The 26,255-nt window shown below is 40.0% G+C and overlaps 1 protein-coding gene across 1 annotated transcript; it reads left to right on the forward strand.

Moving 5' to 3' along the window:
- On the forward strand, positions 1–26,046 carry CLUL1 (clusterin like 1). Its single transcript, XM_059039980.1, has 7 exons — positions 1–112; positions 1,480–1,628; positions 6,468–6,635; positions 8,560–8,992; positions 13,272–13,409; positions 21,896–22,110; positions 25,858–26,046. Exons 1-7 carry the CDS (start codon positions 7–9, stop codon positions 26,044–26,046), a joined length of 1,398 nt encoding a protein of 465 aa, XP_058895963.1. The 5' UTR covers positions 1–6.
- Positions 26,047–26,255: the final 209 nt, after the last annotated feature.

The following is a 26,255-nucleotide window of genomic DNA, read 5'->3' on the forward strand; positions in this document are numbered from 1 at the left end:
GGAAACATGAAGCTGCCACTCTTGGTGTTTATTGTGTATCTGCTGTGGTTGAAAGATTGTCACTGTGCACCTACTTGGAAGGACAAAACTGCTATACATGGAGACCTGAAAGGTAATGTTTGGGTTCTTTATCTGCGCTGTCTCATTTGCCTGTTTGCATGTCCTGCTGGCATTTACGGTGATTTACAGTTGAGAGATATCAGGATGCCCTCTAGTTTCACAGTGAGATGTTCTCCAGGCACTTAAGCCAAGTAGACAAGACGCCAAGCATCTGGATAAAAATAGAAAATTCCAAACGTGTCTCTGAGAATGGTCCACATATCCAGATGTTTGCCATCACAGAGATAAAACTTGCCAACGTTTTGGGTTGCATTGCTTGGTCTCATCCAGATGTTTGGTGTCCTCTGAGCACAGTTTTAATGAACAGTGAAATTCTTTTCTAGCATTTGAAAAATTTAAACAATTAAAGTAATCCATGCAGTTATCCTTGAGATAGTGAAAGAATGGATTATAATGACATTGAATCTGGTTGGTCTGTGCTCATTAGCTTGTGACCTTTGCTTGATGAGATATGCTTTGAGTACTTAACAGTTAGGAAAATAAATTAGTTTAAACGTTTCTTTTTGGGGATCTGTAATTAAATTTGGAGACCAGATTAAGCTCCTTTGGAGGCCACATTGGCTATTGTGAAGAGAGAATGACAAACCATGAATTTCATACTCACTAAAGGCTTATTAAAGGGGTGTAAGAGATGTCCAGTAGGTTATTAAAGAATCTTGCATTATACAAAATGCTTTCTAGGTTTTATGCCTCCTGGGAAGGTAACTGAAGCTGAAAGAAAAGGAAATTGTTCACTCTGTTTAAGGTTCCCAGTTGGGCATTTAATATAAATTGTCTGTGAAGAAAACTCAATGTTTTCTTCTAATATAAACACACTTGAGTTTTAAGGGAAAGAAAAACAATTGGATAAATGAAAACAGGCCCTGAGGAAAATGATAAGAATAGGTTTAAATGAACTCTGACTTGGCTAGAAATTCAGAAGTGAGGAAGAGAAGGTATCACCCAGGTGGTAGCCGTGTCTATGTGGCAGCTGACAGCCCAAATCACTGTGATCTGCTTTCAAAGTTTGATGCTTTAAAAAAAAAAAAAAAAACAGGGCTTCCCTGGTGGCGCAGTGGTTGAGCGTCCGCCTGCCGATGCAGGGGACACGGGTTCGTGCCCCGGTCTGGGAGGATCCCACATGCCGCGGAGCGGCTGGGCCCGTGAGCCATGGCCGCTGAGCCTGCGCGTCCGGAGCCTGCGCTCTGCAACGGGAGAGGCCACAACAGTGAGAGGCCCGCGTGCCACAAAAAAAAAAAAAAAAACAATTAAGTCTCTGCTGGGGGAACATGAAAAGTTGGTGAACTCATTGCATTCTGATACATTGTAATCTGATCAGATCTCAAAGGAAAAAACTACAACTACATCCTAATTTTTTAGGTTTTTCCAAGGCTGGGGAGATAGATTTAGATGAAGAGGTGAAGAAGGCTTTGACTGGCGTGAAGCAAATGAAAATCCTGATGGAAAGAAGAGAGGAGGAACATAGCAACCTAATGAGAACCCTGAAGAAATGCAGAGAAGAAAAGCAGGTACAGTCATTGAAAATCATACCTGTCCTTAACTATATCTGGACCATAAATAGTGCATGTCTGAGTGCACTGGAGGAATTACTTATTTACCCTAATCATAGATTTTCTGGAGAGCAGCCCTTATTGGAGGAAGAGTTTGAAGAAAATTTCAAATTTCTTCAAAGAACATATTCCTTGTAGATTAGGCCTTCAAAGGACTCCAAACTCGGGAATTTGGGGGATTCGGCTCTGTTTGGGAAGCGCTGCTTTCTTAAAAATGCTTTATTGGTGCCTTTTGAGTTGGGATATTGTGTCAAAAGTGTCTGGGAGTTTTTGGCTACATCAGTGGCCTCCAAAGTTTTTTGCTCTCCCATCCCTATTACCATAATTATTGTTAGCATCCACTCCTGAATATATGCATTTTAATTTATTTATTAAATTAGACACATGAATTGCTACCGTTATTATCTCAAGGCACAGAATGCACTTAGGGATCATCATTAGCTTGGGTAGATGTAAGTCCATATTTCAAATAATCTAGATATTTTGCAAATTTTTTTTTATCTTTTTTTTTTTTTTTGCGGTACGCGGGCCTCTCACTGTTGTGGCCTCTCCCGTTGCGGAGCACAGGCTCCGGACGCGCAGGCCTAGCGGCCATGGCTCACGGGCCCAGCCGCTCCGCGGCATGTGGGATCTTCCCGGACCGGGGCACGAACCCGCGTCTCCTGCATCGGCAGGCGGACTCTCAACCACTGCGCCACCAGGGAAGCCCCAATATTTTGCAAATTTTTTAGCTTATTGCCAAATCTGATTAGATCGCCGTATTTTTACTGACACAAGGCCAAAGAGCTTGTAATGAAAAAGTGGCAGCCCTGCCATTTGCTTCTTATCTATCTGAGCTTAAGTTATTCATATTTTTTAATCTGCTGGGAGTTTTTTTTCAAGAAACTTTTAAAGCCTCCTGTTCATTTAGTGAGGGCTAGTTTAGTTAAAAGTAGTTTAAAAACATCATTTACCTGAGTTCTCTTAAATGGCAAGTCATTGCAATTGGCTCCAAGTGAACAGAGAGAGGCGACCAGTGTCTCTTCCGCAGGGTCCTCACGCACAGCTGGCCACACACAATGGCCTGACACAAGCACCAGTGCATGTGAAATAGTACATCAGCCTCATCAATTTTTTTAATTCAAATACCTTTACTTAATAGTTGTTGTCCAAACTATGTATCTTATCAATGGAGACTATACATTATATTCAAATGTCTATGGGCCATATTAAAAACTGTTCATATGTTACAGTACAAAGCTCAATACATTTCTAAATTATAGACATTGCATGGCTCATAGTTTAATATCATTAACCATTAACATAACACTCAGAACAGTTAAAAAAATTTTAAATTTATTTTCCAACATACCCTTATAGAGGGTATCAAAACTATAACAAAAATAATTTGGAAAATATTTTAAATTTTAAAATTAGGAGTAAATTACTTTTAAATTTTATTTTCATGAAAACATTTGTAATTGTGGTAAAATATACATAACATAAAATTTGCCATCTTAACCACTTTTTTGAGTACAGTTCAATAATATTAAATACATTCACAGTACTTCCCTGGTGGCGCAGTGGTTAAGCATCATGCTCCCAATGAGGGGGTCCCGGATTTGATCCCTGGCCAGGGAACTAGATCCCACATGCATACTGCAACTAAGACCCGGCTCAGCCAAATAAATAATGAAATATAATTTTTTTAATGCACTCACATTATTGGACAACCAATCTCCAGAATTCATCCCATTTTGCAAAACTGAAACTCTATACCCATTAAACAACTCCCCGTTTCTCCTTTCCATAGTTGATTTTTAAATTTAAAAACCACAAATACAAGTTCTAATATTTCTTCTCTAGACCTTGATCTACACCTAGACCTGTAGACCTATAAAGTTGGGGGTTACCAAGCTCCAGAGATGCTGGAATTCACGGTGGCCACTGGGTGTCCCCTGATCCATTGAAGCAGGGCTACATCACAGGCTGGGACCCCAAAGCTGTAGTCAGCCTGTCACCAGCTGGTTGATTTTGCAGCCATCCCTCTCCCTGTACCACACAGGGTCCCTGTCGAGGAAAGGAGATTGCTTGACCAGCAGCTGGAAGCCCTCCTCCCTTTTGGCAGAGATCAAAAGACCTTGAGGAAATGAAAACCAGCTCCTCATGAGGAAAATGTGGAAGCCCCTCTAGCTGTGTTCTTCCCTGGTGGGCTTGTGAGTCTGGCCACCGGGAATAACCATACTAGATATCATTCACAGGCCCTTTATAAAACACATTATCACCTGCAGTCCTTCCAACATCTGAGTAAACCATCACTTTCATTTTACAGCTAAGGAAACTGAGTTTCGAGATGTTCATTAATGTGTTGTTGCTGTTGTTGTTAATTTTTATTGGAGTGTGGTTGCTTTACAGTGTTGTAACCCTGTCATGACGGACCCAGGAGAAAGTCCACTGGCTCTGTGCCTGTGGAAGACCCAGTGACTTTCTGTCTTTCTCCCTTTCCCGGGCCTCCTGGCAAGCCAAGGAGGGAGCACATACTATGGAAAGAATGCTTGGTGTGGGTCAGGTTAGCAAGTGTTAGTTCCATTTGTGACCCTGAAGAATCCCAGGAGCTAGTAGCATTTTTATTATTTCTTAAGACCTACTTATTTTATTTTTTAAAAAATCATTGAATTATACTCTTAAGGTTTGGGTACTCCTTTAAAAATTCATTTTAAAAAGGAAAAACCTGTTTAACCCTGAGTCTCCCTCCCTAAAATTATTTTCAATCTAAAATAAAGGATACTTCACACAAATTACGAATTTGACAAATATGGGGTGGGTGCCCCCAAGTCTCCCAGAACAAAACACATCCCATCCTCAGGTGATCCAGTGTAATCTCGATCCTCCTCATCAGCTTCTCCCTATTTATATTTAGTGGGAGCGTCTGAAACTTGCTCCCACTAAAGTGGGAAACCCTAAAGCAGCTTCAAGTGATTCCCCATGCCTCGCACCCCCCCTCCAGGTTTGTGTGGGACTTTGAACTGCAGGAAGAGAGTTCTAAGTATGGAATCTATCGCTGGGTGGGACCTTTAGGGGGAAGCAGAAGGCATGGACAAGGCATTCCTAAACCAGAGACCTACTTCCTCCATGGCAACATTTCAGTACCAAAACTTGGGCCATGTGATTTGGTCACTGGTTCTTGTTACACTCTTGGAGGTGAGTGGAAGGAAATCAGATGTGCCTTGCTTGCTCATCTCACTTAATACGAAACCTTAAGAGGTAGATCCTACAGTTATTCCTATCTGCTAAGAAGGAGACAGGGGCTCAGAGATGTTAAATAATTTGCCCAAGGGTCCACGGTGAATGTAGTTTGTAATTGGAAATATTGGGATTTCGGTTTATAGTGACAATGGGCAGAATATTTAAAAGACTGATTGAGAAAATCTGGGCAGTCCTGTTGCCTGTCCTGGTGAGGCAACCTTTCTTGAGAAGTTGTAGGATTCCAAAATTGTTCTGCAAAGCCCAAAGAGACAAGTTAAACCTGTCTGGATCACGAGGTGCATTTGGCAGACTGGAGCCCTGCCAGGTTTCTTATGTGGGACGTAGCAAATGACACGCGGCTTAGCCCCAGGATTCTGCCGTGAGGGCAGCTGAAAAACCTGAGCCCTGCAGAGATGTGGGGGGATTGTCAGTGCCCAGGTGTTTCTTTGGACTTAATATGCCAGGAAAGGGTGATTTCTTTTTCTTTTCCCGTAGGTTAAAGTGCATACTACATTGGTGTTAAAAACTGTGCTCCCTTGTGTTGTTTTTCACTTAAGGGAGTCTTCATCCGCTCTGAGGCTTTCTCCTTACGGACAGGTCCATTATATCCCCTAAATCCTCTGAACTACTTCTCAGGCCTGGAGGGAGCCGGTCTGCAGAAGCCCACACTTGCAGGGAGGTGGAGGGGGGGTGGGTCTACGTGGGGCTGGCCTGGGGGGAGCTCTGGGGGCAGGGTTGACCTTCTCAGGGACAGGTGTCGCTTCTGCTGGGCGGGACCTGGCCGAGTACAGCAGGCACCACAAGGCGGGGTGCTTGGAATATGGATGAGAAGAACGAAGCCCCTCAGAATACAGCGTCTTTGCCATTAGAATGCAACTCACTACAAGAATTGTGATATACAGTACACAGGAATTTGATATACAAGATTTGATTTGATACACAAGAATTGTGCTTCCTTGCAGTGTTTAAGAACACACAAAAATTAAAAGCAGCATAAATGAAGGAAATAAATGTGTCAACTTTGTAAGCCTTGAAAACCCATCTTCCACATCCTTCAAGGACTAGAAGTGAAGACAGACAAGTAAACAGATCAATTACAGTCATTCAGCAGAGTAGGGGCTGTGTCTTCATTGTTGCTTCACCCACAGGCAGCGAATGTCCGTCCTATAGCAAACACTCAATAAATAGCTGTTGACTGTACGAATGAACAGGTGAATAAGAACTGCCCGGTCTTCAACAGAGATCAAGCAGTGATCTTAAGGTAACAGAAAGCTTCAGGGTAGATCTGTCAGATGCTAAGGGCTTGAAGAAGGAATGAGGTTTAGTATTTTTTGTTTTTGTTTTAATTTTTGGCTGCCCCGCAGGGCTTGTGGGATGTTAGTTCCCCGGCCAGGGATCGTGGAACCCGGGCCCTTGGCAGTGAGAGCAAGGAGTCCTAACCACTGGACGGCCAGGGAATTCCCAGAGGTTTAGTTTCGAATATGCACATTTTGTAAAGAGCGAAATCAACTAAAGTACAACACATAGAGGCATGAAATGAAAATAGAGTGTGTGTTTCTACTTTTTAATTAGGAGGCCCTGAAACTTATGAATGAAGTTCAAGAACATCTAGAAGAGGAAGAAAGGCTATGCCAGGTGTCTTTGGCAGGTTCCTGGGATGAATGCAAATCTTGCCTGGAAAGTAACTGCATGAGATTTTATACAACCTGCCAAAACAGTTGGTCCTCTATGAAAAACAAGGTAAGGGAAAAATAGAGCTCAAGGTTTCTAAGTTCTTAAGGTATGTGCTTCAGCTTACTTAAATAAATTAACTTATGTTGATATTTAGAATAGATATGGATGATCTGATATTGGCCTTTTGCAACCTAGAATCTAGCATTCATGCTCATGTATGAATCACTTGTGGATATATAATTTTAAAGTTAGAACAGCCATCCAGTGCTTGTCCCTCCCTGTCAGGACACTGTGTGTATCTCTCAGAAATACCCTGACTCTTTCTGCCTGGTATTTGTTATTTATGAACATGTGCCCACTAGATTGTAAGCTCTTTGAGTGCAGGAGCCATATCTTATCTGCCTTCATTTAAGCATTATAGGTATTCAATAAATGTTTGCTGAATTGCATTCTGAATAATAGTATTATAGTCTCTGATTTCAACCTGCTTTAATGTTTTCTCTGGAGGCCAAGCCTTTGAAGGCATCCTCTGCCTCCTGAGTCTCTCCTTCAATGGGCTTGCCCTCTTGCTGCAGCACACACATGCCCGTGCACACACGTGCTCACATTCACGTCCCCTTCACCCCCATCCGTGCATGTCCTATAGGACTGGCATATTTTCTTTTTTGTCCCCTTTGGCTCTCTTCTGGGCAGAGGAAAATCGCAGAGGGTGGTGACCTGAATGGGATGAGCTCTGACCCATAAAAGGCTCCTCTTCTCTTGGCCTGAATTTCCCTTCCCCTTCAAGAAGTGGGCTGAGTATGCAATGCAGAGAAATTCCCCTCTCCATATCAGAGCATGCAGTAATCAGAGTCTGCGCCTGGCTTGGCAGTGCCATCCCCAATTAAAGAAGGAACAGCCCCTAGGATAATTCATATGCCAAGTTAATTTGCCTTCACTGTTAATCGCATCTGCTCTATTTTTATAGCCACTCTCTAACATACCAGAGTTTACTGGAATGAGCACTGGCTGGAAGTCAGGAACTTCGGGGACCATTCCTATCTGTGCCTTTTGTGTGACCTTATGACAGTTTCTTGGGCCTTTAAAGTTTCGTTTTTGGCTGGGTTCAGGTAAACAGAAGCTGGCAGAGGGAGAGGCAGATGATCCATCCAGATTACTTTTTGAGAAAGGCATGAGTCTTCTAAGAATCCCTGGAGAATTCTTTGAATAGCCCTTGAGTGGGGGTGGGGAGTGCTCCCACAGTGATGTTCGATGGTTGCTACGTTCCAAAACATACAACAGGGTCATATCACTATCATACAAGGGCAACTGTGTTCTGGCATGAACTTATGTGTCACATAGATGAAGTAGAACATGGTGTGACTGCTGGAAGATCTCCCCTGAATAGGAAATTCTATCATTAGAGCTTCATTCCTTTGACTACAGCCAAGGAGGGCTTTGATCACTGGTAATATGTAACATCCCGAAGTAACCTATTTAGCTGTATTAAGCATCTATAGTTTAGTGTGAATGTATTGATCTTTTCCCTGGACTAATTTATGAGATGAGAAAGAGGAGAGCATAAAGACATGAATGGCATGCCACTGAAGAAAAAAAAAGAAAAAAGAACTAAGGCACTAAGGCAGAGGTGAAAGACAAGAGCCTTCTTCACAGTTTTCAGGCTGCACGGTCTAAAACCATGCATGCCAACCACCACCAGTACATCAGGACTGTGGCTTGTCAGTAATATTGGAAACTTGGCCTTCTTAGGCCTTGGTAGGCAAACAGAAACCAGGAGGAACTTCAGACCCTATTTCCATAGTCAAAGTCAAAGCCAGGTACATGAATGTCAATAAATTATCTTAAAGTAGATCACCTTATCCTAGTTTGCCCAGAACTGTTCTTGATTTGTAATGACTACTTGTAAGTTGACATTAAAATTCACAATAAAAAAAAATAGTCCAAAAGAAATTTAATTTATGTCATTTCTGTCCCCCATCCCGCCCCACAGCTTGAACATTTTTTCAGGAAGATATATCAGTTTCTATTTCCTTTCCATGAAGATAATGAAAAAGACCTTCCCATCGGTGAGAAGTTCGTTGAGGAAGATGCACAACTGACCCAGATAGAGAACATGTTCAGCCAACTGACTGTGGATGTGGGATTTCTCTATAACAGGAGTTTTGACGTCTTCAGACAGATGCAGCAAGAATTTGACCAGGCTTTTCAATCATATTTCATGTCAGATACAGACTTCACGGAGCCTTACTTTTTTCCAGCTTTTTCCAAAGAGCCAGCAAGAAAAGCACATCCTGTGCAAAGCTGGGACATTCCCAGCTTCTTCCAGCTGTTCTGTAATTTCAGTCTCTCTATTTATCAAAGTGTCAGTGCAACAGTTACTGAGAAGCTGAAGGCAATTGAGGATTTATCAAAACAAGACAAAGGCAAGTATTAAAAGATTATTTAGATATCCATACTAAAGTTGAGTTTTATTTAACTTTGGAAATGGTAGCCATTTCTAAGTCATTGTACAATGTTTCTGAGAGTGATGGTTTATGGATAATCAAAGTCTCACAGCCTCTTAGGAAAAAGCTTTGAGGTCTGCCAAACACTAGCCTTCTCCCGTCTTTGTTGAGAGCTCTGTGGGGCTGTTCTCTATTTCTAAAGCAAATTTTCAAAGCTGAGAAAGAAAATGCTGGTAAGGTGAGAACTTGCAAAAGACAGTTGCCTCCTTTATTAAAACTCAGGCAGGTGCTTGGCTCTATTCTGCTTGAACATCATGGGGTTTCTTTAAAATCAGTCCAGCCTCCTCAACGCCCAGTTTGGGAAGAAAGATTAGTGCCATGTAAAACCAGGTCACATTTACTGCCTTCCATGACCTCCTCTGCATCACTACTGTAATCCCTTAGATCACATCATTTATGCACAAAACCAGAGAAAATACTCAGAGACAAACCCAAGACTGTAGAAATTTCTGTAAATGATAATAATCGCCTTCTACCAATACCACTCACGCCCTCTGATATTCCATGTTGGAAAAAGCAATGCTGCTTTATGTTGTTAAGGCAGAAGACGGTAACTTCTCTGGGCTTCTGTGGAGAGCCTGGGAGGCAGCATCTCAGAAATGAGAGTTGCCTTGTGGGCCACAGGTAGAATCTGTGTTTCCTTGGACTTATCTCTATGGAACATTAAGTCAAGGACAGGGATGCTCTTCTCTAACAAAAAATGAAACGGGGGCTTCCCTGGTGGCGCAGTGATTGAGAGTCTGCCTGCCAATGCAGGGGACACGAGTTTGTGCCTCGGTCCGGGAGGATCCCACATGCCGTGGAGCGGCTGGGCCCGTGAGCCATGGCCGCTGGGCCTGCGCGTCCGGAGCCTGTGCTCCGCAACGGGAGAGGCCACAACAGTGAGAGGCCCGCGTACCACAAATGAAACGGGCTCCTAGAAATTCTGCCAGTTGTGGCAACATGGATGAACCTGGAGGACATTATGCCATGTGAAATAAGCCAGACACAGAAGGACAAATATTATATCCCACTTACATGAGGAATCTAAACCAGTCAATTCCTCCCTTGCACCACCGTCACCTCAGTGATAATCTGGAGATCCAAGGTCCCCTGCAAGTGCAGAAAGTAAAAACAAAAACAAAACAGCAAACCAAAAAAGCCTTTGTTACACCTTTATACTCTTCTCTCTCCAGTGTCCCTACCCTAACCAGACAGCAAGCTCAACAGAGGAGAGATTCTCTTCCCGGATGAGTACATGAGGACAGTTTATCAAAAATAGGCAGGCAGGGGCTGTGGGGTATTTGCGTGTGGTTTCCATCACTTTTCTGGACTGGTGGTAGGTGAGGAATAAACCTATTGCCCCTAGAAAATCCACCTAATGAGAATAAACCTTTGCCCCTTGCGGTAGGCAGAATAATATAATGGCTTTCCAAAGATACCCAAATCCTAATCCCCAGAACCTGTGAAAATGTTAGGTTGCACAGCAGGGGAAAGTATGGTTGCAGATGGAATTGAGGTTGCTAATCAGCTGACCTTAAAATAGGGAGAGTATTTGGGGTTGTCCAGGTGGCTCCAGTGAAATCACAAGGACTCCTAAAAGTAGAAGAAGGAGGCAGAAAAGAATCAATAGAGGCAGCCTCGTGAGAGGAACTTGTCCCTACTTTGCCAGCTTTGAAGATAGAGGAAGGGGAACAGGAGCCAAGGTGGGTGGTGGCCTCCAGACACTGGAAAGGCATGGAGTTGGATTCTGCCCTAGAGCCTCCAGAAAAGAACAGCCCTGCCAACACCTTCGTTTAGCCCACTGAGACCCACTTCAGACTTCTGACCTATAGCACTGTAAAATAATCTATGTTGTTCAAACCACTAAATCTGTGGAATCTGTTACAATAGCAATAGGAAAGCTGCCTCCTGTCAATTACAGTGGTTAATATCTTCTGAGTGTAAACTATGTATCTGGCAGCCTTCACAGGTAGGCTTTATTTGTCATGATCATCCTAAGAGCCAAAATTAGAAAAGTAGCTAAAATTGAATAATGAACACTGTTAAAAGGAAAATGGTGATAAAAATATGAAATATCTTGTTTAATATATTTTTAAATTTTATTGAGTGTTGTTTCGTTTTAGTCTCCATATGAAGGAATTTCTTTCCTACTTTGTTCTTTCTAGACTTCAGTTGCTGAATCTGTTGAAACAGAATAAGATAGCTTTTGCAGTTGTCCTCACTTGGCTTACAAATCCCTAGAGAGAATAGATGAGATCCATTCAATAAAACTGTGGTGTAGTAGCTTCACACAGTGCTGGGTGCTGGGAGCTGGGAGTTCTGGGTTTTAATCCTGCCCTGGAGAATTTTGCTGTCCTTAATTTTCCCATGGGGGAAACAGGCAAGTTGGGAAGGTAGATGATTTACTAGAAGTAACTGCCTAGAAGGGTCCTCAGGCTCTGTTCTGGCCGAAGGTAGGCGATGGGCTACTCTCATGAGTATAGCATGGGGAATTGGTTCATATAGCCCTCAATTTGCCATCCTTGACTATGCCAGGTATTCATCTAGATGCTGTGAATAAGCAATGATTATGACACAGATGACACAGCCTCTAACTTTTAGGAGTTTAGTCCAGAGAAAGAAAAACAGGTCAGTGAACAATTATACTACCATATCATAAGTGAAATGAGAGGAAGTTATGCAAGAATGACAAGATTAAAATGACAAGACCAAATCCCCTCTCTCAAAGGACTCAGAGTCTAATAGAGAATACAAAATTAACAGCACATAATGCAGAATTGCTCTACAGTAGAACTCACAGGGGTTCTCTGGGGAGAGAGGAGATGCCACTAAATCTGTAAGGAATGGGAGAAAATGACTCCTGTTCAACAAAGGGGATGGCTGCCTTACCCACCAGATGACCTAGCAAATGCCTCGTAGGTTTTTAAACAATAAACTTCACACTTTTTGTTTGTTGCTTTTGGCTGTGCCACGCGGCCTGCAGGATCCTAGTTCCCTGACCTGGGATTGAACCCCTGCCCCACTGCTGTGGAAGCACAGTGTCTTAACCACTGGACCGCTAGGGAATTCCCAGTAAACTTCACAATTTATCTCGAAATGTTTCATTTTTTAACATCAAGGATTTAATATAACAGAATATCATCAGGTTAAAAAGTAATAACAGGGCTTCCCTGGTGGCGCAGTGGTTGAGAGTCCGCCTGCCGATGCAGGGGACGTGGGTTCGTGCCCTGGTCCGGGAAGATGCCACATGCCGCGGAGCGGCTGGGCCCGTGAGCCATGGCCTCTGAGCCTGCGCGTCCAGAGCCTGTGCTCTGCAATGGGAGAGGCCACAATGGTGAGAGGCCCGCGTACCGCAAAAAAAAAATAAAAATTAAAAAATAAAAATTAATAACAAATTTTTCCTAATGTGAAACACTCAATTGGGGATTGTCAATTTGCTGTTGGACGACTTCTTTTTACATCATCTTTATATGGATGGTTAATTATTCCAGGAAAAAAAAAAGTTTCTTAAAAGTTGATCTGCTTTAGATGTTTTCCTAAATCTTTGACCTACTGTTTATAACATTATATATGTGAAACGCAAAAAAAGAATAGTAATAAATACCTACCACACAGTTTAAGAAACAGACATTTCCAATATCTTTGGAACTCTAATACATATTCGAATTACAGCTTGAAAAAATTAAAATAATTACTAGAAAAAATTTTAATAGAAGCCCAAAGAAAAGAGTGGCTTACAATTCCCTATCTAGTTAACCCCAATGATATCAGAAATAATAATGATAAAAATAAGACACTAAATTTAAAATAATTTAAATATACAAAGGAACAAAAGAAATGAAAGCTGCCCTCTCCCACCCCATCAAGTCTCTCTTCCAATAGAGTTACTATGAATAATTCCTCATGATTCCTTCCTGAAAATAAAATTATATGCATTAACTTCTGTGTGGGGAGTGGGGTTTGGGGGAAGCAAGTAGTAATAATAGTAATGATGAGTAATAATGACAGTAATGAGACTGCTGGATTAAAGGACACATGCACTTTTTAATAGATGCCAAATTGTCCTAGCAACTGGTTGCACCAGTATGCTCTCCTACGATTGAATACAGAACAAAGATTTTGCAAGTGCTGGTTAGAAAGAGAAATGACATTCTATCCATGCCGTTAAAGTTCAAACTCTTTAATGACACTGATGTGAAAATGCTGTTACTTTCAGACTCCGCCCACGGCGGCCTGAGTAGGACGGCATTGCCTGTGCGGGGCCGAGGGCTGGGCGGAGAACTTCGCCAGAACTCAGCGGAATGTTTCCAATTTCACGCAAGATGCCAAAAATGTCAGGATTACCTACAGGAAGGTAAATGATTATTATGTTCTCAGGGTTTCGATTGTATTCTGGTCAGAGGTCACAAATCTCACTTTTACAGGCATCGTGGATTCATTTGCTTCCCTTCAAGCTCTTTTTGGCGTGCTCATTGCCGTCTGGGGGTGCTCAGGGCAGGTTTATAAAAGTTTATTATTCAAAAATAGGTCAACTTACTTTTCCCCTTTTAAAAATTCCCTCATTATTCCCGTGAAAAATTTTTATGGTTAAAGACCAAGCGAACACTCTTGTGTGCAAAAGAGAACTCTGAGCAAATTAGGGCTTCTTTCTTCTTACTGCAAAGAAAGAAAACCACCAATGAAGAAATCTTCAAAATGTGTAAGCAAATTTTTAGCCAAGTAAGTTGGGTTTTTTGTGTGTGTGTGGTACGCGGGCCTTTCACTATTGTGGACTCTCCCGTTGCGGAGCACAGGCTCCGGACGCGCAGACTCAGCGGCCATGGCTCACGGGCCCAGCCGCTCCGCGGCACGTGGGATCCTCCCGGACCGGGGCACGAACCCATGTTCTCTGCATCGGCAGGCGGACTCTCAACCACTGAGCCACCAGGCAAGCCTCCGAGTAAGTCTTTTTTCAAGTGGCATTAACTCTTTCCAGACGGTGGGTTAATTACTAATTAGTATTTAAATACAGATAGTAGCTTCTCACAATCCCTGAGCAGCGCGTTTCGCCTCCTCCCAGATCTGACCAAGAGCGGCTTTCATTCCTTCCCCAGGTGAAAAATGCTCTCCACCGGCCCTTCCCCCTTTCCTCCGACCCTCATGTCCCTTCCACTCCCCAGCTGAAGTCACTTCCCAACCGCTAGGGTCTGAACGCAAATTTTCTTGCAAAATCCAAGAAGAGCTTTTGATTCCTGTGCTTCTGCTTTTTACCTTGCCAAAGCCCTAAGGGAAGGAAATTCTAAAACATGTGGCTAAGATTTGGAACAAGAGATTGAATATAAACTGGACCTTTTTATTAGAGCAGATGAGGGTCTTATTCGGAATTGCTCCCTGGGTGACTTTCTGCAGCTGTTTCATCATTTGGAAAATGAAATTAATATAGCTACTTCACACAGGTGTTTTGAGGATTAAATAAAATGTCTGAAGTCCTCATGATTCTCATTATTCAAGTGTTTGTTTTTCAAGTCACAGTTACAAGGTTGCATACAGACAACAGAAGTTTTTACAAGAGAAAAGTATACACTAATATACTGACCTCTTACAAAAATAGTCCCACTCAAACATGCCACCTATGTATCATTAACTTCCTTTAACTCCCAGTTAAAAGCTTTGAAGAATAATCTCTCCCTGATTGTCATAAGATAATAGAGAAGATGGGGGGGGGTGTTGGAAGTGATTGGACGAAGGTGATTGAAAGGTACAAACTTCAGTTAGGAGATAAATAAGTACTAGGGCTGTAATGTACAACATGATGACTATAGCTAAAGCTGCTGTGTGATATATAGGAAGGTTGTTAAGAGAGTAGATCCTAAGAGTTCTCATCACAAGGAGAATTTTTTTTCTTTTTATTGTATCTGTATGAGATGATGGATGCTAACTAAACCCATAACAGTAATCAATTCAGAATATATTGTGAATATGTAAGCCAAACCATCATGTTGTATACCTAAAATTTATACAGTGATATATGTCAATTACTTCTCAACAAAACTGGAAAAAGAAAGACAATATATAAGAAATCAGATAATATAGTATAAACACATCAAATAATCAGTATACATCAAGTCACACAGTATACATGCAGTATAAATTGATTGCTGCAAAGGTAAAACACAGGGGCTTCCCTGGTGGCGCAGTGGTTGAGAATCCGCCTGCCGATGCAGGAGACACGGGTTCGTGCCCTGGTCCGGGAAGATCCCACATGCCGCGGAGCAACTAAGCCCGTGAGCCATGGCCGCTGAGCCTGCGCGTCCGGAGCCTGTGCTCCGCAACGGGAGAGGCCACAACAGTGAGAGGCCCGCATACCGCACAAAAAAAAAAAAAAAAAAAAAAAAAAAAAAAAAGGTAAAACACAGAGGAAAGGCTGTCCTAATGTGCTCCCATACAATTCTTTTTTTTTTTTTTTTTTTTTTGGCTGCTTTGGGTCTTCATTGCTGCACGCGGGCTTTCTCTAGTTGCGGTGAGTGGGGGCTACTCATTGCTGTGGTTTCTCTTGTTGCAGAGCACAGGCTCCAGGCACATGGGCTTCAGTAGTTGTGGTTCGTGGGCTCTAGAGCACAGGCTCAGTAGTTATGGCGCACGGGCTTAGTTGCTCTGTCATGTGGGATATTCCCGGCCCAGGGCTCGAACCCATGTCCCCTGCATTGGCAGGTGGATTCTTAACCACTGCGCCACCAGGAAAGCCCTCCCATACAATTTAAACTTTTATATTTTATGATAAATGTATATAGAATAAAATAATAAAAACACATGTGCCTAATACTAGATGAAGAAATAAAACATTACCAAAATAGATGAAGCCCCCGCTGTGCCCTTTCCACATCACATCCTCTTTATCCCCTTATAAGGAAATCGTTTGGGGTTTTTTTCCCCTTCCAGTTTTATTGAGATATAATTGACATACAGCACTTCCAAATTTAATGATTTGACATCGTGAAATGATGAACACAGTAAGTTTAATAAACATTCATCATCTCATGTAAAAATATTTTTAAAAAAGAAAAATATTGGGCTTCCCTGGTGGCGCAGTGGTTGAGAATCCGCCTGCCGATGCAGGGGACACGGGTTCGTGCCCCGGTCTGGGAAGATCCCACATGCCGCGGAGCGGCTGGGCCCGTGAGCCATGGCCGCTGAGCCTGCGCATCCGGAGCCTGTGCTCCGCAAGGGAGAGGCCACAACAGTGAGGCCCGCATACCACAAAAAAAAAAAAAAAAGAAAGAAAAATATTTTTCCTTGTGATGAGAACTCTTAGGATTTACTCTCTTAACAATATTCATATATAACATATACCAATGTTAATTCTATTAATCATGTTGTATATTACATCCCTAGTACTAACTTATCTTATAACTTGAAGTTTGTAACTTTTAACCACCTTTGTCACCATCACTGACTATATTCCCCACACAGTAGGAAATTTCTATTTTGAATTTGGTGCTTATTATTTCCTTGTATTTCTTTTTTAAAAATTTATTTTATTGAAATATAGTTGATTTACAATGTGTTAATTTCTACTGTACAGCAAAGTGATTCAGTTATACATATATATATACATTCTTTTTTCATATTCTTTTCCATTATAGTTTATCACAGGATATTGAATACAATTCCCTGTGCTATACAGTAGGACCTTGCTGTTTTCCTTGTGTTTCTTTATCCTTTTATCATATGTTTATATATAGCACACATATACCATACATAGCAATGTTTTACATGTTTTTAGTTTTTATATTGTCAAAGTATAACTTTTAAGCTTAAAAATATGACTCATACAAGTACAAAATGAGCATGTTAAGATTGATTTATTCCATTAATAAGGGAACTAGAAGAGTGATTAAGCTGGTTTAAAGGAGTACAGGAGAGACTGAAGTATTTACAGTCAAGGATAGACAGAATGTTGAAGTAAGGTTGCAAAGTTAGATATAAAACTAGTTAATGTACTGAAGGGCAATAAAACTGTAACTTTTGCAGTTATGATTTCTATCAGACCAAAATAATTTATATCTTTACTGGACAACAATTATTTGCCACTTTTCAATCTGTAATTTACATCTAATTTCGTGGAGTCTGGCCCAAATCAACAGTGAATAGGAAATCCAACAAAGGATCATTTCCCTAGAGAATTAAGTAATCTTTGGGTGGACCTCTTGGACAATACTTTATGTGACATTGAAAGGACACACAGCTATTCTTCTGCATTGTTTCCAAGTTTTGGATAATATTTCTTAATATTATAAATGTTATCGCTTATGTATTCTTTTGCACCTTGGTGTTTCACGCAGTACAGTTTGGGAGATTTAGTCATGTGAATGTATGTGGTTCTAATTTCACAAATTCATTGTTGTATGTTAGTCTGTGTAAGCACATTACAATTTATTTATCCATTCTCCTGCTGAAGCACATTTAAGTTGCTTCCAGTGTTTTACAAACAACTCTTGTATGTTTTGTCAAACAATGATTTTTGCCTCTTTTATCAACATTTGACTCATTCTTTGTTCTAAGACTAAGCATACAGCTGTAATTATAATCCTATATTTGAAAAATGTTAGATAAATGAAATATGTTCCAAAACATTTTAAATCATTTTTTTCATTATTTACCATACATTTTTGGTCCCAATTTTAAATGGACTCACTGTAAGTAGCTCTTTTCCCATACCAGTTACTGGTACTAGATGTATACATCTAAATTCAAAATAGTAGTTTCAAGATAAAGGAGTTTGATGTGGAATGGTCACAGTGGGGGTTCATCTGTTTGGGTTATATTTTATTTCTTAATATAGGAGGTAGGCACATGGAATTTATATCAAGGAATGTCTGTCTCCAGCCCAGTTTCTGTTACATGAGACCATATAATTAGCAATTAAACTGGATCTCTTTTGAAAGTGATGTAGGCAATATTAATAATTGCTTGACAACCACAGGTATAAACTGGAAACTCTCACAGGCAGAAGGTGATACATGCACACTAGATTAAAGACAAAACAGCCATAATATTTTGCAGTTCCTCCCATCAAAAGCTGGAGTCTGTTTTTTTCAACCTGAGAATCTGGGCTCGGCCATGGGTCTGTCCTTAAGCAACAAGATATTGGCAAATGTGAGTGCCTTGAAATGTGCTTGTGAATTAAATTTGTCCTCTCTTGCTACTGGAAGCCTATCCACCACTGCGTGATCAAGCCCAGGCTAGCCTTCTGGAAGATGAGAGGTCCCAGCCATGCCAGCTGAGACCCTCAAAATGTGAGGGTCTAGACCATCCAGCCCCAGCTGAGCTAGCTCAGACATAAGAATAGTGCAACCAACCCACAAAAACATGAGAAATAATAAATATTTGTTTGTTGTGCAACAAAAGCTAATGGATGCATATTGACACATTTCATAAGAGACACCTGCTAAATGTGGTTTTTCTTTCTTCCTTTTCTTGAAACACTCATTCTCATGTCTATATCGTGACTAAAAAAATGCATTGAGGTACTGTGGGTCCCACTGATCATGTGAGTGTATTTTTTTAAGTAACAGCATTAAGATATAGTTCATATACCATAAAGTATACAATTCATTGTTTTTTATTATACTCACAAAGTTGTATAACCATCATCACTATCTAATTCCAGAACATTTTCACCCCAAAAAGCAACTCCATACTCATTGGCTGTCATTTCCCATTCCCCTCCCCTTTCCCCTACCCAGCCCCTGGCAACCACTAATCTGCTTTCTGTCTCTGAATTTGCCTATTCAGGGTATGTCATAAATGAAATCATACAATATATGGTCTTTTGTGACTGGCTTCTTTAACTTGGCATAATTTTTTCAAGGTTTATCCATACTGTAGTATCTCTCAGAAATTCATTCCTTTTAATGGCTGCTTAATATTCCATTATATGGATATACCACATTCTGTTTATTTGTTCATTAGCTGATGGATATTTGGTTTGTTTCTACTTTTTGGCTATTGTGAGTAATGTTGCTATGAACATCTGTATACAAGTTTTTGTTTGGACATATGTTTTCAATTTTCTTGGGTATATACCATGAAATATATATGGGTCATATGGTAACTCTATGTTTAACATTTTGAGGAACTACTAAACTCTCTTCCAAAGTGGATGTACCATTTGCATTCCCACAGAAATGTACGAGGGTTCTAATTTCTCCACATCCTTGTCAACGCTTGTTATTGCCCATCGTTTTTATTTTAGCCAACCTAGTGGATGTGAAGTGGTATCTCATTGTGATTTTGTCTTGTATTTCTCTAATCACTAATAATATTAAGCATCTTTTCATGTTTTTATTGGTCATTTGCATGTCTTTGGAGAAATGTCTATTCAAATTCTTTGCCCATATTTTAATTTTGTTATTTGTCTTTTTATTGTTGAGTTGTAAGAGGTTTTTTTTTTTACATATTCTAGATACCAAATGCTCATCAGATATATTATTTGAAAATATTTTCTCCCATTCTATGTGCTGTCCTTTCACTTTCTTGATGGTGTCCTTTGAAGCATGGAAGTTTTTTATTTTGATGAAGTCTACTTTATTTCTTCTTTTCTATTTTTATTTTGGTGTCATATCTAAGAAACCATTGCCCAATCCAAGGTCACACAGGTTTATGCTTATGCTTTCTTCTAAGAGTTTTATATATTTAGTTCTTGCATTTAAGTCTGTGATAAATTTCAAGTTAATTTTTGTATATGGTATGAGGTAGGGATCCAGCTTCTTTCTTTTGCAATTGGATATCCAGTTGTCTCAATTTCACTTGTTGAAAAACTCTATTCTTTCTTGTGTAGAATTGTCTTGGCACTCTTGTTGAAAATCCATGGACAGCAAAAGTAAGGGCTTATTTCTGGACTCCCAATTCTCTTCCATTTGTCCATATATCTATCCTATGCCAATTCCATACTGTCTTGATTATTGTACTTTGTAGTAAGTTTTGAAATTGGTTAGTGTGAGTGCTCCAATGTTGTTCTTTGTTTTCAAGATTGTTTTAGCTATTATGGATCCTTTGCACTTCCATGTCAATTTTGGGATCAGCTTGTCAGTTACTACAAAAAGGGCAGTTAAGATTTTGATAGGGATTGCCTTAAATCTATAGGTCAATTTGTGGAGTATGACCTTCTTGACAATATTAAGGCTTCCCATTCATGAAAATAGATGTTTTTCCATTTATTTAAGTCATCTTTAATTTTTTTCACAGTGTGTTTTAATTTTCAATACAAGTCTTGCAGTTCTTTTAAAAAATTTGTTCATAAGCATATGGTTCTTTTTATGCTACTGTGAGTGGAATTTTCTTAATTTCATTTTTGGTTTGTTCATTGTTAGTGTATAGAAATACAACTGATATACATATATTGATCTTGTGTTCTGCAACCTTGCTGATTTATTACTTTTTTAAAAAACAAAATTAATTAATTTATTTATTTTTGGCTGCATTGGGTCTCCGTTGCTGCAGGCAGGCTTTCTCTAGTTGCGGTGAGCGGGGCTACTCTTCGTTGAGGTGCACAGCCTTCTCATTCTGGTGGCTTCTCTTGTTGCAGAGCACAGGCTTTAGGGCACACGGGCGTCAGTAGTTGTGGCACACAGGCTTAGTTGCTCCATGGCATGTGGGATCTTCCTGGATTGCCTAAGATCATGAGGGAAGTCACCACCTTCTTCCCCCATAATTAAAAAAAATACAAAACTACACCACTATTCTAAAAGTTAACAACACTAAACTTGCAAATGAAGACATTTTAAAAGAATATCTGGATCTCCTTTCAAATGTATACTGTATCTTGTTAACTGTGACACTCTGTTTTCAAAATATTTTCTTGAATTACTTTTCAAATGTACACTGTTGCAAATTGTTTTACCTGCAAGTACAAAGGTCTCCCTCTCCTGAAGATCCCAACACAATTTTTGGAAAAGTGTGAAGGCTGGAGGATCTTGCATTATATCTACATCTCAAAAAGAAACAATAACTGATTTTTAAGACTTGAGATGAGGTAGTTACCTAGCTTCTCGTTGGTGGATTCTCCCCCACCCCTATCTTCCTGAAGGCATGGTTTCTTAGTAAACAGAGGAAGATATAGTCGAAAGAGCCTGTGATCTTTTTCTACGATAACAATCTTTTATGATCCCAGATGCCCTAACACATAGACACTTCTGTAGTCTGCAGATAAATAATCTTTACACAGTATCAGGATGCTCATCAGCGCAGCTCTATAAATTCCTTTAACCCAGTTTCAGTTCAGAAGGGCTGTTGTGCAATAATAATGCAGAGCTGCAGAATCTTAGTGACTTGTAAACACAAAGGTTTCTTTCTCTCTCTATGTCTTGTCAATTACAGCTTGCTTGGGAGCTCTGCTGCACATCTCCTCACTCAGGATGATGGAGCCTCCACCATATGGAACAAAACTAGTTCCACTGTCAGGGGAGGGAGGGTGATAAATCCTAAACCATTCTTAAAGGATTCCTCCAGCAGTAAGACACGTCACTTTGAATATGGCCACGCTCAACTTCCAGGTGGCAGAAAAGTGCAATCTCCCATGTGTCCTGATCAGAGTATAAGAGAGCAGCCCTAATGACCTTCAGAGACACTATGGAAAGGAAGACAAGGAAAAGGAACATTTTAAATCTTTAGTGTGTGCTGGCTCTGTGAGCAGGCGTTTTGCAGTGTTATTTCATTCATGCCCTTTATACCTGGCTGAAAACTCACTCAAGGTCAAAAGGCTGGAAGTAGAAAGCTTAAGGGATGGGACTTAAATCCACAGCACCCAACTCCAAGTCCCACATACCTTTTTCTTTACCATGTTACTTTCTTCTTTGCTAGACTGTCCTGATGTTCCTAAACTATACACAAAAGTAGACGAGGCCCTTGAGTTGGTCAACATATCCAATCAGCAATATGCCCAGGTTCTCCAGATGACCCAGCATCACTTGGAGGACACCACATATCTGATGGAGAAGATGAGAGAGCAGTTTGGCTGGGTGACAGAACTGGCAAACCAGACCCTAGGAACGGAGAACATCTTCAATTTCATTAAGGTAATGGAGAGACTCAAGAGCAGATATGGAGACTAAGTGTGCATACATTGACTTTTCTGTTAATTTACTTATTAATTACATCTGAATTTGAAAACAGGCTCTAGAAGGATATTCATACTTCCATTGTGATTGTACTCAGGCTGACTTGTTCATGGTCTTTAGAAAACAAGAAACTCTATAAAGAAAACCAATTTAAAACACAAAATACTTTCTAATCCAGAGATGGCTAATTCTGCTTAGAGCTATAGTGCTGATACAAGTAACCATGAAGAAACCTGGCCAATGTCATTTTTAAGGGAGAAGACTATCAGGTAAATCAACTTGAGATCAAAAGCTGACTCTGAAACTTACCAGCTGAATAAGTTTGGGAAAGTTCCGTAATCCTTCTAGGCCTCAGTTTTTCCATCTGGAAAATGGGAATAATAATAGCTACCTTAAAATGGATGTCTGTAAAACAATGAGTATAAATTCCTTATCCAAAACAAGAGCTCTGTAAATTATAGATCTCATTAGCTTTTGACACAACAAGCTACTGACTTACCTTGAAAATGAAACACAGTTATATATTAATATTCACATATAAACATTGCCATCTTAAGTTGCACTTATACCATGTCTCCCACTTGCAATCAATAACTCCTGTTGCATAACATAAAATAGTGATTGAATTTCTTCCCTGATGCACCCCCTCCACACACCATATTACATTAATATACGATGCACCAGGCAAGTGATTTCTGATGAGGTTGGTATTGGTGGGCTCCTAAAAAGACCCAGATACAAAAATCACCAGCAGAGCAATTGAAGGTACAATATTTTGTGTAGCATGTAATGTTAACAATCCCCCGGGATCCCTTTACCAACCCCAGCTGGTGCGCTGCTAACTGCTCACCCCTGAAACCTTCTCCAAAGGGTTGTCCTTGGGGCCACTTATGCTCCAGAGCTCCCTTCAGGATCAGGCTGAGGCTGGAGGTCACCTGAAGGCCACCTCCCAGATTAGCTTCTCCCTCTTCTCTATCTTGCTCACCTCATCCCCCTAAAAGTTTTACTGAAAGCACCCTTAATAAATAACTGTGTCAGAATCTCAGGCTCTGCTTCTAGGCAATCTGACCTAAGACATTCTGTATCCTAGTGATTCACTCTCTTTCAAGGTACAAGCTTGTGGTTTGAGAAATAAGTTGAGAGAGTCACAACCAGCACATTAAACAAACAAACAAACAAAAGCAGAATAGGATGCACCAGAAGAAAAAATATTAGAGTGCATTTCATTTAATAAGTCAGATGCATATGTCATGGAACTTCCATTTCCATGATGTGTGTTTATATATGTGTATAACTTATATGTAAGATGTGGGTTTTTTTCCTTTTTCTATTTGAGTATAGTCGATTTACAATGTTGCATTAGTTTCAGGTGTACAGCAAAGTTTTTCAGTTATATATATGTCAGTATACTCTTTTATATATACATTCTTTTTCAGATTCTTTTCCATTATAGGTTATTACAAGATATTGTAGTTCCCTGTGCTATACAGTAGGTCCTTGTTGTTTATCTATTTTATATATAGTGGTATGTATCTATTAATCCCAAACTCCTAATTTATCCCTCCACCGCCTTTCCCCTTTCTTAACCACAAGTTTGTTTTCTAAGAAATGTGTGTTTTTGAGTCATGATGACAAATGTGTTTATAACTGTAGACCATAGTCAAAAGGTTTTGAAAGCCACTGTCAATTCCTGCTGACTCTCTATTACTTCATTAGATAGATCATTCCCTAGGAGAGTAAAATAAGGCGATGTATTTGATCATATTCACAAATACGGACTTTTAGTTTAAAGAGGAAAAATTCTTGTAAGGAATGAGGGAAAGAATAAAATTTTAAGAAAAATTTTAGCAGTGCTTTCAATCTTTAGAAAATTAGAGCCAATATTTAACTGTTTTTATCGTCGTCAGGAATTCCATTCTATGTTTCAATTTGCTTCCATTCTAGTGGCTGAGTAACATTAACTGATTTAACTAAACTTTCTGATATTGATAACAAAGACACTTCTATACAAAAAACTCTATAGAAAAATAAAATTATGGTTTTCAATGATACATTTTTCTAATAATAATCACTGCTAAAGAGCACTCAATATTTGTCTGACAATGTTCTAAGAACTTTTCCCGTGTATTAGATCATTTAATACTCTGTGTTCCTATAAGGTGAGTATGATTGTTTTACAGATATTTCAGATGAGTTACAGAGAAGTTAAACAACTTGTCTGAGGTCGCACAGCTAGTAAATGGTAGAACTGAGATTCAAGGCCAAAACAGCTTTTCTTCAGAATCCTTGGACTTAACCACTTTGCTGAACCGCTTGTAAAACTTATTTTTCTTTAAACAGCTCTTAGTTCATCATGTAATGGAAAGTGCAAATTTGTAAAACAGCACATACTGAAGAGGACTCTTTTGTAAAAAAAAAAAAATAACAAATTCCAGCGGGTGAAAAAAGTTATGCTTTTTAGGTTGTAGTTACATGTTAGCGTTATAATTGTTTATTGAACTAGACATAAACGCTTTATGCAGTTTTTATGTGTGTTATATGTATCAAAAGGAAAAGGGGGAAAGTTATGTTAGCTTTATAAACTAGAATTAAGAAATCACCAGTGTTAATTTGGCTTCTTAATATTCTGCTTTAGTTTTTTTGATAGGGAAATTTATTTGAACACATTTTCAAAATAGTTCTTTTTTTATATAAATTTATTTTATCTTTGGCTGCATTGGGTCTTCATTGCTGTGCGCAGGCTTTCTCTAGTTGTGGCGAGCAGGGGCTGCTCTCTGTTGCGGTGAGTGGGCTTCTCATTGCGGTGGCTTCTCTTGTTGTGGAGCACAGGCTCTAGGTGCAGGGGCTTCAATAGTTGTGGCACATGGGCTCAGTAGTTGTGGCTCGCGGGATCCAGAGCACAGGCTCAGTAGTTGTGGCGCACAGGCTTAGTTGCTCCGCAGCATGTGGGATCTTCCCAGACCTGGGCTCAAACCCGTGTCCCCTGCATTGGCAGGCATATTCTTAACCACTGTGCCACCAGGGAAGCCCCAAAATAGTTCTCTTCAGGTTACATCAAGTTGCATGTCATTACAGTTTCATTTAAATTATTAAAATCAAAGTATATGCCCTTGAGAACTCATTAAGAAAGTAAACGACATACATTTCAGATGACTGGTTCTTACAAAAATCACACATACAACCGTAAATTGTAAATTTCTTGTGGAAACTCAGTACAAAGCTTGGTACATCACATTAATATTTGTGACACAGACAGTAGTGCTCACCAAATATTCCATCTGCTTACTCACGCTTTCTTGCTCCTCTTGCAGTTAAGTGGTGCCATGTGTTAAGTTCTGGCCAATGAAATGGGAACAAAAATGAAAAGAGTTATTCCTAGACTGAGATAGAGAAGAGCCTGTGTGTGATTATCCATTCTCTTTCTCTGCTGAGGATGTAAAGAAAGCCACGCGTTATTACATGTGCTACAGCACATGTGAGATGATGGTCCTTTCTCAGCCAGGGTCCTGAGCCTCTAGGTGGTTCAGAGCCCTTGTAATGGACATGTAACGTGAGTGAAAAATAAATTATAAGAAGCCACTGGAACGCTGGGGCTAATTTGTTACCTCAGCACAACTTAGCCTATCCTGACTAATGTTGTATTAAATTAATGCTGAATGTGTGCTGGAATTTAGTAACCTTTTGTTGTATAATCCTTCTTCTTAGGTAGTTCCAGGTGTTCGTGAAGGAAATTTTTCGAAACGAGATGTAACGATGAGAGATGTAAGCATTCTGCCTTCCCCCAATTTCACACTCACCATCCCTCGTGAAGAAAGTGCTGACAGTTCTAACTTCATTAGCTACATGCTGGCCAAAGCTGTACAGCATTTTAAGGAACATTTTAAATCTTGGTAAACAGAGTGCTTTATTAGGAATGCTTGTCAACAGGAATAGATGATTCATAAAAGGGAAAAATGACAAAACTAGTTTTAAAATACCTTGAAAATATATTCAACCTCATTAATAATCAAAGACATGAAAACTAAGACAAGATAGCAATTTTTGCCTATTAAATTTGCAAATTTAAAAAAACCCTGATAGGATGTGATGAAATGAGAATTCCC

The sequence above is a fragment of the Kogia breviceps genome, chromosome 15 (genome assembly GCF_026419965.1).
Source record: "Kogia breviceps isolate mKogBre1 chromosome 15, mKogBre1 haplotype 1, whole genome shotgun sequence".
In the NCBI taxonomy this organism is placed as follows: Eukaryota; Metazoa; Chordata; class Mammalia; order Artiodactyla; family Physeteridae; genus Kogia; species Kogia breviceps.

What these genes read in the sequence shown, in the direction of transcription:
- CLUL1 (XM_059039980.1), top strand. Translation starts at nt 7, where the DNA reads ATGAAGCTGCCACTCTTGGTGTTTATTGTGTATCTGCTGTGGTTGAAA. An exon ending in AATGCAGAGAAGAAAAGCAG is followed by an intron (nt 1,629 to 6,467) that starts GTACAGTCATTG and finishes CTTTTTAATTAG; the next exon opens with GAGGCCCTGAAACTTATGAA. An exon ending in TTTATCAAAACAAGACAAAG is followed by an intron (nt 8,993 to 13,271) that starts GCAAGTATTAAA and finishes TGTTACTTTCAG; the next exon opens with ACTCCGCCCACGGCGGCCTG.